Here is a 12533-nt window from a genome sequence, read left to right as displayed (position 1 = left end):
TATTTACCAGGAAATATTTTAAACTTAGTGCTAAGTATTTGCACAAATGCAATAGCTCCAAGGAAGGGCTGTGACTGATGTGGTGGTGGTATTTAATGGGAGAAGGGCAGTGTCAGCACACTGAGAACACAGTGCTAGGTGCAGAAGCAGCACCACCCAGCAAATTACAGACACTTGCACTGGGGTGGGCAGAACTAGCTAGGTTTGGAGACTAGATGGCATTCCAGAGGCCTCTTCCAGACTAAATTATTCTGTGAGTTTGTGAACTGGTGGTTCTGGACAGTTCTGTTTGCTCTTCTAGCCCTGTACACTATATGCAAACCATATGACACCCAGAGGTTCATGGCCAGCAATTGCTGCTACTGCAGAGAGGAGAGCAATGGTGATTTCAGCCTTTTGAACGCTGACAGAATTAGCACAGCACCCACTATTCAGACCATCAGCTCATGGCAGCACTTAGAACAGATGAACAACTGCAACTTTAAAGTTCTTTGATTTGAACTGTGACTATGCACTAATAAGATCAAATCTCTTTGGATGAGCTGGAGAAATGAAACTCTGATGCAAAGTTCAGGTTGGGACAAAGAGGAGGATCTTAGCATCTCCAAGATATGTAGGGTTATTTTCATTTTTCTTCATGTGCATCTTTTTGACCTTCTGTGTGGACACCTAATAGAAAATCCATTTAAATCCAGAAACTGTACCCTTGTTTGGAAAGAGTTGATTCGGTTTTTCATCAAACTTTCCCTTTATAGAAAGCTAGGCAGCTTGAGGAAAAGAATATTTCATTTTAAACATATCTCACTATTGTGTCTCAAAATCTCTGCAAGTTTATATTCTTCATTCTAGTATTGCAAATCATTTCAAATAACGAAAACTGCAGGCAAATATTAGAGTGAAACTGTAGAAAAACACAACAAAAATCAGTGTATCCATTCCACAAGGTTATTCTTACATTTACTAATGCTCTTAAATGTCTGCAGTGACTAGGGTTTTTTTTTTTGGTTTGACAAGAAACAGCTCTATTAACTCAGGCCATATTATGAAGCTTCTGACTACTTGGACCTGAAGTGTCATTCTTTGTGTTCACACTGTGTTTCTCTTATATCTAAAACAGAACAAGACTCTGTTTGTCCACCTTGATAAGCAATGTCTTTAATTTTCCTGGTGAAACGTGACATTTTAAGCAATAAGCAGAGTATTGTGTAGGCATTGTTGGCAAGAGATGTTCGGAAAATAGGGAATAGGGAAGGGATTGTATTCTTATTTCCTGGATTAAGCAAAAAACCTACTGTGAACATTCTCAAATAGATATATTGTACTTGTGTGTTTGGCACTATTTTCTGCCCAGGGGAAAGAAAACACTTGGTGATTCTCCACAGCTTGTACATGAAATTGGACAAAATAACTTTACTACCTCTTGGAGAATCCAAGAAATTACTATATTAGCCAAGTGTTAGCAACCTAAATCAAAACAACAAAAGATGCCAACTATATTGCTTGAAATGCTGACCCTTCTCTCAGCTAAGGCTCACTGAGCTGCTGTTCCCAGAGTAGGGACATTGTTGGGTCACACAAATGGCTCCACTTCCACAACTGCTGGAGAGCAGTCATCCAAACAACTTAATACCCTCTACCTCCAGGGGAACTTTATACAAATATAATGTTAATATGGAAGCTTTTTTTTTCCCCTTCTCTTGACCTCCTTCTCTTGATTAATTCAGTCTGAGAAATCAAACTGTTTTGTTTTTCATGCCCAGCCCAACCTTCTCTTTATTCTTCAATCTAAAAGTGTGTCAAATAGAACTAAAACTGGCAGAGGCCAAGATTAAATCAAACAAACTGTAAACATTGCTTGTGCTATTTGGTTGATGCAAAGCTTTCACCATGAAAAGCTTTTAGATAAATGAATTCAGCTATTAGTGTGATGCAGCACTGAAACTTTGCTCCGAGTGTTTGAACTTTTCAGGGACCCTGTCAGGTCAGCTTAGATTCAAAATCTAACACATGGCTGGGATTCCGAAATTGCCTAAGGGAGTCGGGTACCTGACTTCTACTGAAAGTCAGTGTGTGGTGGTGTCCTGGTTTTAGCCAGGATGGGGTTAATTTTCTCAGTAGCTAGTGTAGTGCAGTGTTTTGAATTCAGAAGTGATAATACATTGTTGTTTTGGTTTTGCTGGGTTGTGTTTATCATAACCAAGGACATTTTCTTGCCTGTGTCTCATGCTCTACCAGTGAGAAGATACACAGAAAACTGGGAGGGAGCATAGCCGGGACAGGTGACTTGAACTAGCCAAAGGGATATTCCCCACCATGGCACGTCATGCCCGGTGTTCCAGGCCGGAAGGGGCCGATCCTGGGGGAGGTTCGGGGTGCGCCGGTCCGCGGGTGGTGAGCAATTGTATTGTACATCACTATCTATTGGCATTGTGGCTCATTCTGCTCTGTATTGTTATTAAACTGTCCTTATCTCAACCCACATATTTTACTCCAGTTGTTCTCCTCCCCATTCCTCCGGGTTGGGGGAGCGGGGAGGAGGGAGTGTAAGCAGCTGCGTGGTTCTTGGCTGCTGGCTGAGGTTAAACCACGACAGGTGGGAAGTGAATTGACTTTCGACAGGAAGTAGATACCTTTGAAAAGCCTATTCAGGTCCTTGCAAACAGAGGCCCATGTGCTTAATGGAGATAAATGAATGTAACTGCTCTGACACCTACACACCCAACAAAGCATCTGATGCACAAATTTTACAAAACCTAAACTAGCCAGAAAGCCCTAAGAGCTACCCTTACTTATTTGCTTGTATTTTGGTTAGCACTAGATATTTCCTTTCAATGTGCAATAATTATATTGTTCAATAATGATATTATTAATTTGTGGCATAACTGTAAGGCTAACTTCCAGCTGATTCCTCCATTAATGACTTTCAGCCTGCCAGGCTGCAACCTGCAGTTTAACCCACTGAGTTCAGTGGTACTCCTGACCTCTTAAGTACAGAGCCTCAATACATCCAAGATTTTCCCCAAAACATTTCTGTATTAAAAAAAACCACAGCCATATCTCATTAGCCATCAAGCAAATTTATAGCAGGCAATAGGGAAACTCAGTGTGTTTGCAAGCAGGTTTCTGCCTTGTTGACTGAGATTTTAGTGTTAGACAATATGACATTAAAATTTACACAGCTTTGAAAATATGTCTCTTTGTGCCATTATTTCCTTTAATTCTTCATCACTACTTAAAAAAGCAATGCAAGAAGTGTGATGTTATCTGCATTTTTATTGTAACTTATTTTTCACACTGGACGGGCATTTGTCACTCCTGTGCTAAATTCTGATCTTTTTTGGCACGTGTATGATTCTACTCTACAGCTTTAATAACTTGTTAATACATTATGAACAGAGCTTTTGAGTATTTCTCTGTGCAATGCTTTTAGAATAAGCAGCTGTAGTAGTACCATGGAAGTGGAGGCAGAAATTTCCCTTTCTGATCTTAAATGTCTTCTTATTTATCCCCAAATATTCTCTTAAGAATTCTACTGGTCTCCTTGGTAAAGCTACCTCACTCAATATCAGCATGGCTGCTCAAAGGCCAAGTCAGAGGTCTTTTAGGGACAGGATGACTTCAGGATACATGATGGCACAGGGACAGAATATACTGGTACTTCATCTCTGGAACAGCAATTCACATCTGAATGGAGATGATGAAACAAAATTAGTGGAGCTATTCTATCATTATCTTCAGTGGACATGAAATCCAACCACAAAACCAGAGCAGAGAGCCTTGCAACTGGCAGCCTTAAGTCATGAGGAAGGCAGTGCTTGAGAGAACTAGTGCACACCAAAGATCTCACACAGCCTTGCTAAATCTCTTTGATCAAGACTATATACTAATCCCTTGCTTTCATAACCACAGATGTTTCCAGATTGATTGAAATAGCTGATGAAGATTCCTCTGTGGTGATGAGCAACCAAGGCTTGGTACCAAAAAAACTGGAAAGGAGCAAGTAACTGTCTCACATCTTGAGAGCAACTGAAACACCTGAAGACCATCTTAGTGATTGCTTAGCAATGGGACAAGTCCTAAACTATTTCTGTTAGTTGGTAGCATGAGAAATACATCTGCAACTATGAGACCTTAGGGTTACCGGCAGTGCACAGAGGCATTGCTAAACGAATTCGGAAAGAAGGCTTCAGGGAAGTACTTCTGTCTTTTTATATCCAAGTATTTTTATTTAGTGAGGTTGAGACAAAGGTCTTTAGAGAAAAAAAACCTTAGAGCAATGTAATGGATCTTGGATAATATAATACCATCTGAAATAACTCAGGGGCAATTTTTGCCCTCCATAAAACGTGTCAGACTGCTTTTCTCACCAAAGTTAAGGTTTGGGAGCTGATTCAGGTGTGATATGGATGCAAATATGAAGGGATACCCTTAAGGGTATTCCACTGCTGCACAACTGAGTTGACTGATATCAGAACTTGGACTAATGACTTCAGCTTGAAGGTCTCCCTTGTAACTAAGGACAGCAAGATCTGACTTTTAATCAGGAAGTTTACCTCTAATATGTCAAAACAGCTTGCAATTCTTTTTGCTAGTTAAGTACATTTGTTGAATATCTGGGTTCACTTTACTATGTGAGAGGAGTCCATGAGCTAACCTTTTGTTTTCAAATTCAAGTATTGCTTAAAACGTGCATTAAAATGTTATTCTACGGTATTAGAAACCTAAACAACAGAACTTTTGGCAAGAATGAAGGAAAAGGATATGATATTGATTCCTAATACAAAGTAAACTGAAGAGGCTATCTACATTGTTCTGTAATAAGAGAAAATAAGAACTGCATAATAGTGTTTTAAATTCCCTAAAACTGTAGTATTCTGAAAGGCTTTCTAGCTAGGAGAAATCAGAGTTCTGATGCATGTACTATTCTTTTCAGGGGATCAGGTCTTTTGTGACCAACTCTGCTTATTTACACTCTCATATACTGTTTAGCTTTAATGCATTGCATGGTTAAAGGAGAATCAGCCCAATCTTCCTAAATTCTTGATAGACCTTATGTTAATTTAATCCCTTATTTCTCCAGTTACCTAATACAAAGGATGATTTCACTGTCATTAAAGATCACCTCTTTTCCTGTTTTCATGCTCTTCTCACTGCTATTATTCTTCTCATTGAAATTTCCTTTCTAGTCACAATGAACACTCAGAGCATTTCACTGAGAGAAATGAGGAGCTAAACATTTTCTATTTCCCTAATCAAGACCCTGTAATTATCATCACAGAAAGCCAGAAAAGCAGGTGAAGAATGACAGAATTACATGAAGGATAAAAAGGACACTGCCAAAGTGATTTTGTGATCACAGTCATTTATAAGAATACCCTGGCTGCTGGCATGGCACTCTAATTGCATACTAAAGACTGTTGTGTAAACTGAGTTACCAGTTGCATTACATAATGCTGGTGCTCAATTGCTTCAGTCACAATGGAGCCAAATATGAACAGAAATTTGGAAAGTCTCTGATAGCTATTGTAGAATAATTCATACCACTCATCAGTATGTCAGTTTTCAATTTAATTTGATCTTTTTGAAACAGAAAGCCACAGTGATTCAATTCTAGAAGAAAAACCAGTCTAGAAAAAAAATCACATTTTGCAAATGTAACGAAGAAAACAAAAGTTGGATAAATTTTTATTCTATCACTTTTGACAGTATCCTCTTAGAGGGAAGACTAAATTAAATTCTAAAGGCAAAATTATCTCCTCATTCACATCACTATAGCTCCAGAATAGTCCTACCAACTTTTATACTATTTTCCATTAAATTAGACCTGTAATATCACAGAGAAAAGTTGATTCCTCTTTTGGTCCCAGATAAGCTACTTTCAGGAAACAGGTATGATGAGAGTAAGACAGAAGGCTCTGAACAACCTTTGAATTAAGAATGTGTTCAGTAGACACACTTGGTTCCCATCCCACAGATATCTTACCCTGAAATCTGTATTTCCCATGAATGGAGAAGAACGGGACATGGAAATTTGATCTGACGGCTAAATTAAATTACTCCTGCAGTGACCTGCTTGAGGAGCAGGACAGGGAAGAAGGAAGGCTGGGACTGGTGCAATTCAAAAACATTAAATGACAGCCCCAAAAAGTGTCAGAGGTCTTCCATCAGGAGGTATGCCCTTCACATCCACCCCACCCTCTGGTGACACTCTCTCCCTGGTTATCTCCACTTGATTCATTTCGTTTCAATAGTTGTTGATATGGTTCACACTGTTCCACTGTTATTACTCTTATTATTTTACCTATCCACACTTGTCTCTGCCAGTCTGTTATTCATAATTGCTAGGGCTCCAACCCCACCAGAGAATCCATTTTGCTTTGAATTAGAGCTCATTTGCCTTGGATACCCATTAGCAGTTTCTGACAGCTGTTTCTGCATGATGGCCAGTGAGACTTTATTGGAGGCCAGGAAGTCCTTCATGGAGATCATCTCTCCTGACAGACGACGTCCATCCGTGTCGCTCTCGTTGACCACATCAGTCTCGATGGAGATGTTTCTTCGGTTACGAACGTTTCCTGGCATTACCACGTTCCTCCGTGAACGCAATAATTTTCTTTGGCATCTGTGGCAGCACCTACAGGCCAACTTCTTTAATATCCAGTTTATAGATTGTTTGATGACAATAGAGATCACATTAAATAAGGAATAGATGCAGCACACCCCCATGAGTATGAAGACAAAATTGCCAAAGCGGTAAAGGCCTTGGCTCTCATACTTGGTGTTCTGGCTACTGACCAGATCACCAAAACCAATGGTGCTGAAGGCCACAAAGCAGAAGTATAGTGAGTCAAAGTAACTCCACCCTTCAATTGGTGTGTACATTGCAGAGGCACAGCAGGAAATGATGAGTGATGCTACACATAAAATCAGCATGACATAGTACACAGAGGGCTTCCAGCCTGCCAGGCTGTCCACCTCAGAGGTCCCCGAGCCTCGACGGCTGTTGTGAGGGAGAAGCCCTTTGCTCCTCAGCTGTCTTTCATGGCAGGACTTCATGACGTAGGCTATGACAGTGATCAAGCGCTCCAGGAACAGGTTAAAGAACAGAATGGTCCCTGCACATCCTATAAGGCCATAAAATATCAGAAAAATTTTGCCTCCAACGGTGGCTGGGGTGGTCATACCAAACCCTGGAAGACAAAACAGAATAGTTGAAAAAAATAAACCTGTATTTACCATGTCAGAGATTTCATCACATGCAAGACTGATGAACTGTCAGCAAACCCCTGTGCAACAGCTCAGCTCTGGGAAAATGCAAGGACACTCTCCCCAGCTGCGCTTGACCATGTTCCAGCTATAAGGGGAAGGAACTCATAGTAGCATTTCCTCCAGAGTCAGAAGGAAACAAAAAGCAGAAGAAAACACACCAGAAACAAGAGAGTTTCATGGAGGTCTGATGCAAGACTGATGAACTGTCAGCAAACCCCTGTGCAACAGCTCAGCTCTGGGAAAATGCAAGGACACTCTCCCCAGCTGCGCTTGACCATGTTCCAGCTATAAGGGGAAGGAACTCATAGTAGCATTTCCTCCAGAGTCAGAAGGAAACAAAAAGCAGAAGAAAACACACCAGAAACAAGAGAGTTTCATGGAGGTCTGAATTCTGGTTGCTGTCTTTCCCTCTTTGTGCCTTGGATTGCTTTCAGGCTTTGGGGTTATCACACTCACTTTCTTCTCTCTGATGTTGTTCTGCACCATGGGTCTGTCCCAGGGGTGGCTCTTGCCTTCCAGGGATCCATCCACACCAAATCTTTGTAACACATGATCAAATTTTCCTGAGTCTCACTTGGCTCCTGCTTTAAGTTCAGGTGACACAGCACCCACTATAGCCTGGCCATGGGATGTAGCCCCTGACAGGATCAGCAGCCCCTCATGATGATCCTGAGTAGGTGTTAGAGCTGCCCTGCATCTGATCCTGACATCTGTCACCAATTATCAATCTTTTTTTTATATCAGCATTGCTGAAGTTTTCCTATTTATTCTGTGTCCCACTCCACAGCTCAAGTTTGTATGTGAGTCTAATTGAAATTCTCCTCTGGGCTGATTCCCTGTCATGGGATTTCTCAGGTAAGAGGTGCTTCAGTCTTCTCTCAAATCCCTTCCCTCCTCAAGCCCGAAAATAGTAATTTTGTTTCAGTGAAAATTATTGGTAAGACAATGTTGCTTTAATATTACTAAAGAATAAAAAGCACGTCCAGAACATGATTGAGCAAACTGGAGTAACAGTCATGATAAATCTTTCCTGCTGTTTTATTAGGATTAATAAGGGATTACATAACTGACCAACCAAGCTAAAATAATCTTGCTGAGGGGACAGAAAAATCATGTCGGACAAGACACACTTGTTTCCTTCTCTTTGTAACCACGAGATGCTATTTCTGAAATAAAGACATCAGGCTCTGGGAAATAAATGAAATTGTATTCAGTGTGGTACATTTGTGCTTGGAAGACAAGACAACAACAGTATGAAAATACCATGTTTCCAACAGTGCTGAACTGCACTCTTTGTCCCTTCACTAGCAAACTGCTACTGGCAGAGATTCCTCTCTAACACTGGTCCTACCTCACACTGTTAGCGACATCCCTTGCCTTCACCCCTCCAGCATGAGTCCTGCCAAGGACAGTTCCAAGCATGAACCTTCACCTACACCCACAGCCAAACCAGCACGTCCAGAGGACCTACAGGAGGCTCCAGCCTCCTCTTGAATTTCTGTGCTAGAGAGAGCTGGACTGCAGTTCTGTGTTGTGGGGAATGACATGACAAGAGACAAACCACATAGGCAAAACAATATCTGTGCCAAGAACTTTTTGCTGTTGTTCCCCTTGGCACACAAATAATTCCTCTCACCTTCCACCTTCCTTGTCTCCTCCATGACCTGATACCTCCATAACCCTAGTTTTGATGCTTATTTTCTGTGCAGGCTGACTTATATGCAAGTCATGACCTCCACCCTGTGGATAGAGACATAAACACCAATGGACAAGAGAAATCTCCCTGCAGCTGGTGGGATCTGCCCAAAGCAGGGGTGGGGAGGGAAGTGGAATGCTGCCATTTCCCTGGACCACCCTGTTCTTTGAAGAAGAAAAGTGGCTGCAGGCCACAGAGACAGAAAGTGGAGAGAGTGTGGCACAAGGCGTGTATCCCCCACAGAGTAAAGCAAATGCCAGAGCAAGAGAAATGCAGTTAAGGCTCACGCCTTCGGGGTGACTTTTAGGCCTTTGGGATGCTTCCCACAGGCCCCTCTTGAGATCCTACCACTAGCATCACAGCCAGAGCCTGAGCTTCTCAGGTTTGTTTGTCTAGTTGACTGTATTTTGCTGAAACACTGCTTTAGCTCCTTGGACACTGATAGAAACCTCCAAAACCCTAAGAATAAATGGAAAAAAATCATGGTTTCAAGCAGGTGCTGCATGGACTACAAGTATCAAGCAAGGCCCACAAGCTCACACCATATAGGAAAGGCTGTTGATGTGTGCAGCAAGGACTTCAAAATGTTCCGTATAAAAGCAGAAGCAGATATTAATATTGTGATTAAAATTACAAAAACTGGCAGACAATGATGACAGCCAATATTATCAGAGATTTCAGTGAACATTCATCACTGGAAAAATGGTGAAGGAGAAGTAACAATTCTCCAAGAGCCTGCAATGAGCATATGATGACAAACTTCTGTATCATCACTTCTGAATTTCTGGTCTATTAATCTGTGTCTCAAAAGCTAGGAGTTATGAAGGGGGAAAAGGCTATTTCTCAGACATTTTGAAAGCAAAAACTTATACTGGGGTGGGGGGCTGATGGATAGACACTTGGGAATTGATCTGAGTTTGTGGAATAATCACAGAATGGTCTGTGTTGGAAGGGACCTTCAAAGATCATCTTGTCCAATCCTTCTGTCATGGGCAGGGACACCTTCTGTTAGATTAGCTTGCTCAACATGAACAAGTCAGGCTACTCCATAAACACAACGCAGCACAAAAACAAATCACCAACAAAAACCACTGACAAAAAAGTGTTAGGCAAAAATGTCAAGACAAACTTAGGATATGATAAAGAAGGAAAAAAAATAAATGTGACAACAGGAGAAAGCAAAGTGAATTTTGGCTTGTGTAAGTCATTGCTGAAAACAGTGTGATGGCATCTATCTGCACAGTGGCTTTTTCATAACACAAGGACTTGAAAGTCCCTGGCTGATGGACTGTGTCCCTCCCTGTGAAGCCAGGGATGCTCTTTTAGTGACAGGTATAGTGGCAAATGTCTGTAAGAAAAGTTGCAATTCAGTGACCAAGACTACTCACATGATTTTACATGCACAAACATTCATGTAACAAAGGATCTATGTGTAAAATATGATAGGGAGGTTCACACTGCACCACTTCAAATCCTCCATAGCAAATCTGGCTTGCTGGCAAAGTACTCTGCCATTGCAAATGTAAAAACACCCACAACACAACACTTACTGCAAGGACTGAATCCTGCTTTCTGCGCATCAGGCATACTTAGAATCTCAGCATTTGCCTTACCAAGGCAAACAGTTAAACAAGGACAAGATGGGCATGCAGAGGAGGGTAGAATTGAGAGAGATTATAGCAAGATGTGAAGGAGTTGCTAAAAGCTACAAAGCTGAGTGTTTTTTGATATAGCTGAACAAGTCATGTACTAAGGAAATCCCAAACCAGAGGGTGGCTGAGGTTGCAAGGGACCTGTGAAGTCTGTCCACTCCAGCCTCCTTGCCCAGACCAGAGTCTCCCACGCACAGTAGGTGCCCAGTCAGATGGGAATTCATCTGAAGGATAAAAGGGATGTCAGGAATTCCAGTCACTTATAGATTTATGGAAATAAAATAATTCTTTGAATTTTTCCTCTCCCTTTTTATTATAATGATTATTTACCATTATTGTTGTATTTTAGTTTGTTTTCAATTATTAAAGTGTAGCTTTTTAATGAGGACAGAGCTGAGCCCTTATATGATTAAGTGTTGCAAAATCCATGCAAGAGAAAAGCTGAGGAGGGGGATGGTATTGCTCAGATTCTGAAATACCAAAACTAGCACATCATTCAATGAAACAAGATAAAGGTTTAAAACTTATAGTTCTTTTTTTACATAAAAAGCTTTGAATGTCTGGAAATTGATTCCAAAGAAGACCATATAGATAGCCAGTTGTAACAAACTCAAAAAAGAATTGGACAAATTCATAGACAAAGGGTCCAAGTGCAGAGAGTAAATGGAATGGGTCAGAAGATACCTTCGAACATCCACATCCAATGCTTGTGGATGCTGAGGGAGTACAAGGGGAACGGACATGAGACTTTGATCAGGCACACATCTGCAAGGGGCATCATCACCTGCTGCTGTTGGAACATGACACAGGACTAAAGAGACCACTGATCTGGATTCTTTGGGATTTTCTTACATTTTTATAGGAGCCTTGCTCCTATAAAAAGCCCAGTCAGGGTTTGCACGTTACTTCAGCTCTGCTGAAAATTCTGTCCCTCCTGCCTCCAATCTCCTGCTCTAGTTTGGGGTTAGATGTCATATTTCTGTTGTGTTCCTTAGCAAAAGTATTCATTCAGTCTCAGAAAAACTTTTTCACCTTGCTTAATTACTTCATAAAGCATGTGTCTTAGAAAACAGCTCCTATGAAAACATCCAAGAAACATCTAATTAACCAGCTTCCAGCATTTCATAGAGAAAAAACATAACATACTGACACAATAAAAAACACGGAGGTGAGGGAGGCTGGGCAGAGGGACATCACACACATGACTGAATTTTGGGTATCTCCTCCCTAACAAGTTTTGATTTGACAACTAATCTGTTTTCAAAAAATGATTAAGGGATATTAGCAAACCGGGATTCCCTTACTGCATGTCAACTTAAATTTGAGTACCAGATTCTATGCTTAAAAATATGGAGTTTGGATTGCAAATCACTGTATTGTAAAAATACCAACGAATATAGATGTCTTTAAAAATGAAATAGTGGTTACTTAATGCTTTAAATTTTAAGAGAATGGGAAATGGTATAGAATGAAAATGGTATACAATATAAATAAAAAGGAGGAAATCAAATGGAAAGCATGGTGGTGGCTCAGACACTCCATCCTTGCTTTGACATTCCAAGTCACCTGGGCGCCAGGCAAGGCCTTGTGACATCACAGCATTTGGGGACAGCTCTGGGTGCTGAAAACAGAGTCACATCGTGCCCGTGCCCAGTCTCTGGGAGAACTGTCTATGGTGACAGCACAGACTGTGCATGCTCTCAGCTCATCCCCCAGCAGCACAATGCTGGGGAAGGCCATCTCCTGGTGCCTGGGGCTCTGCACTGTGCTGTTCCTGGCCACCAGGACGAAAGTGTCCAGCCCTGCTGCGGGGAACACACAGCCTGGGCATGTGCTGCCCCAGGGCCTGGAGCAGGAAGACAAGGACCCAGCGGATACCCCCCGGAAAGTCTGGAATTGGGTTTGGTGGACCATCA

The 12533-nt window shown here is 41.4% G+C and overlaps 1 protein-coding gene across 1 annotated transcript; it reads right to left on the bottom strand.

The window, feature by feature from the left end:
- Positions 1 to 6297: 6297 nt before the first annotated feature.
- KCNK13 (potassium channel, subfamily K, member 13) lies at positions 6298 to 7239 on the bottom strand. Its single transcript, XM_009076732.1, has one exon. It carries the CDS (start codon positions 7237 to 7239, stop codon positions 6298 to 6300), a length of 942 nt encoding a protein of 313 aa, XP_009074980.1.
- Positions 7240 to 12533: the final 5294 nt, after the last annotated feature.

This window comes from Acanthisitta chloris, unplaced genomic scaffold (genome assembly GCF_000695815.1).
Source record: "Acanthisitta chloris isolate BGI_N310 unplaced genomic scaffold, ASM69581v1 scaffold25606, whole genome shotgun sequence".
NCBI lineage: Eukaryota > Metazoa > Chordata > Aves > Passeriformes > Acanthisittidae > Acanthisitta > Acanthisitta chloris.
This window is presented reverse-complemented; position numbering and strand designations above follow the sequence as displayed.

Coding starts and splice junctions, on each gene's coding strand:
- KCNK13 (XM_009076732.1), bottom strand. CDS start 7,239: ATGGTAAATACAGGTTTATTTTTTTCAACTATTCTGTTTTGTCTTCCA.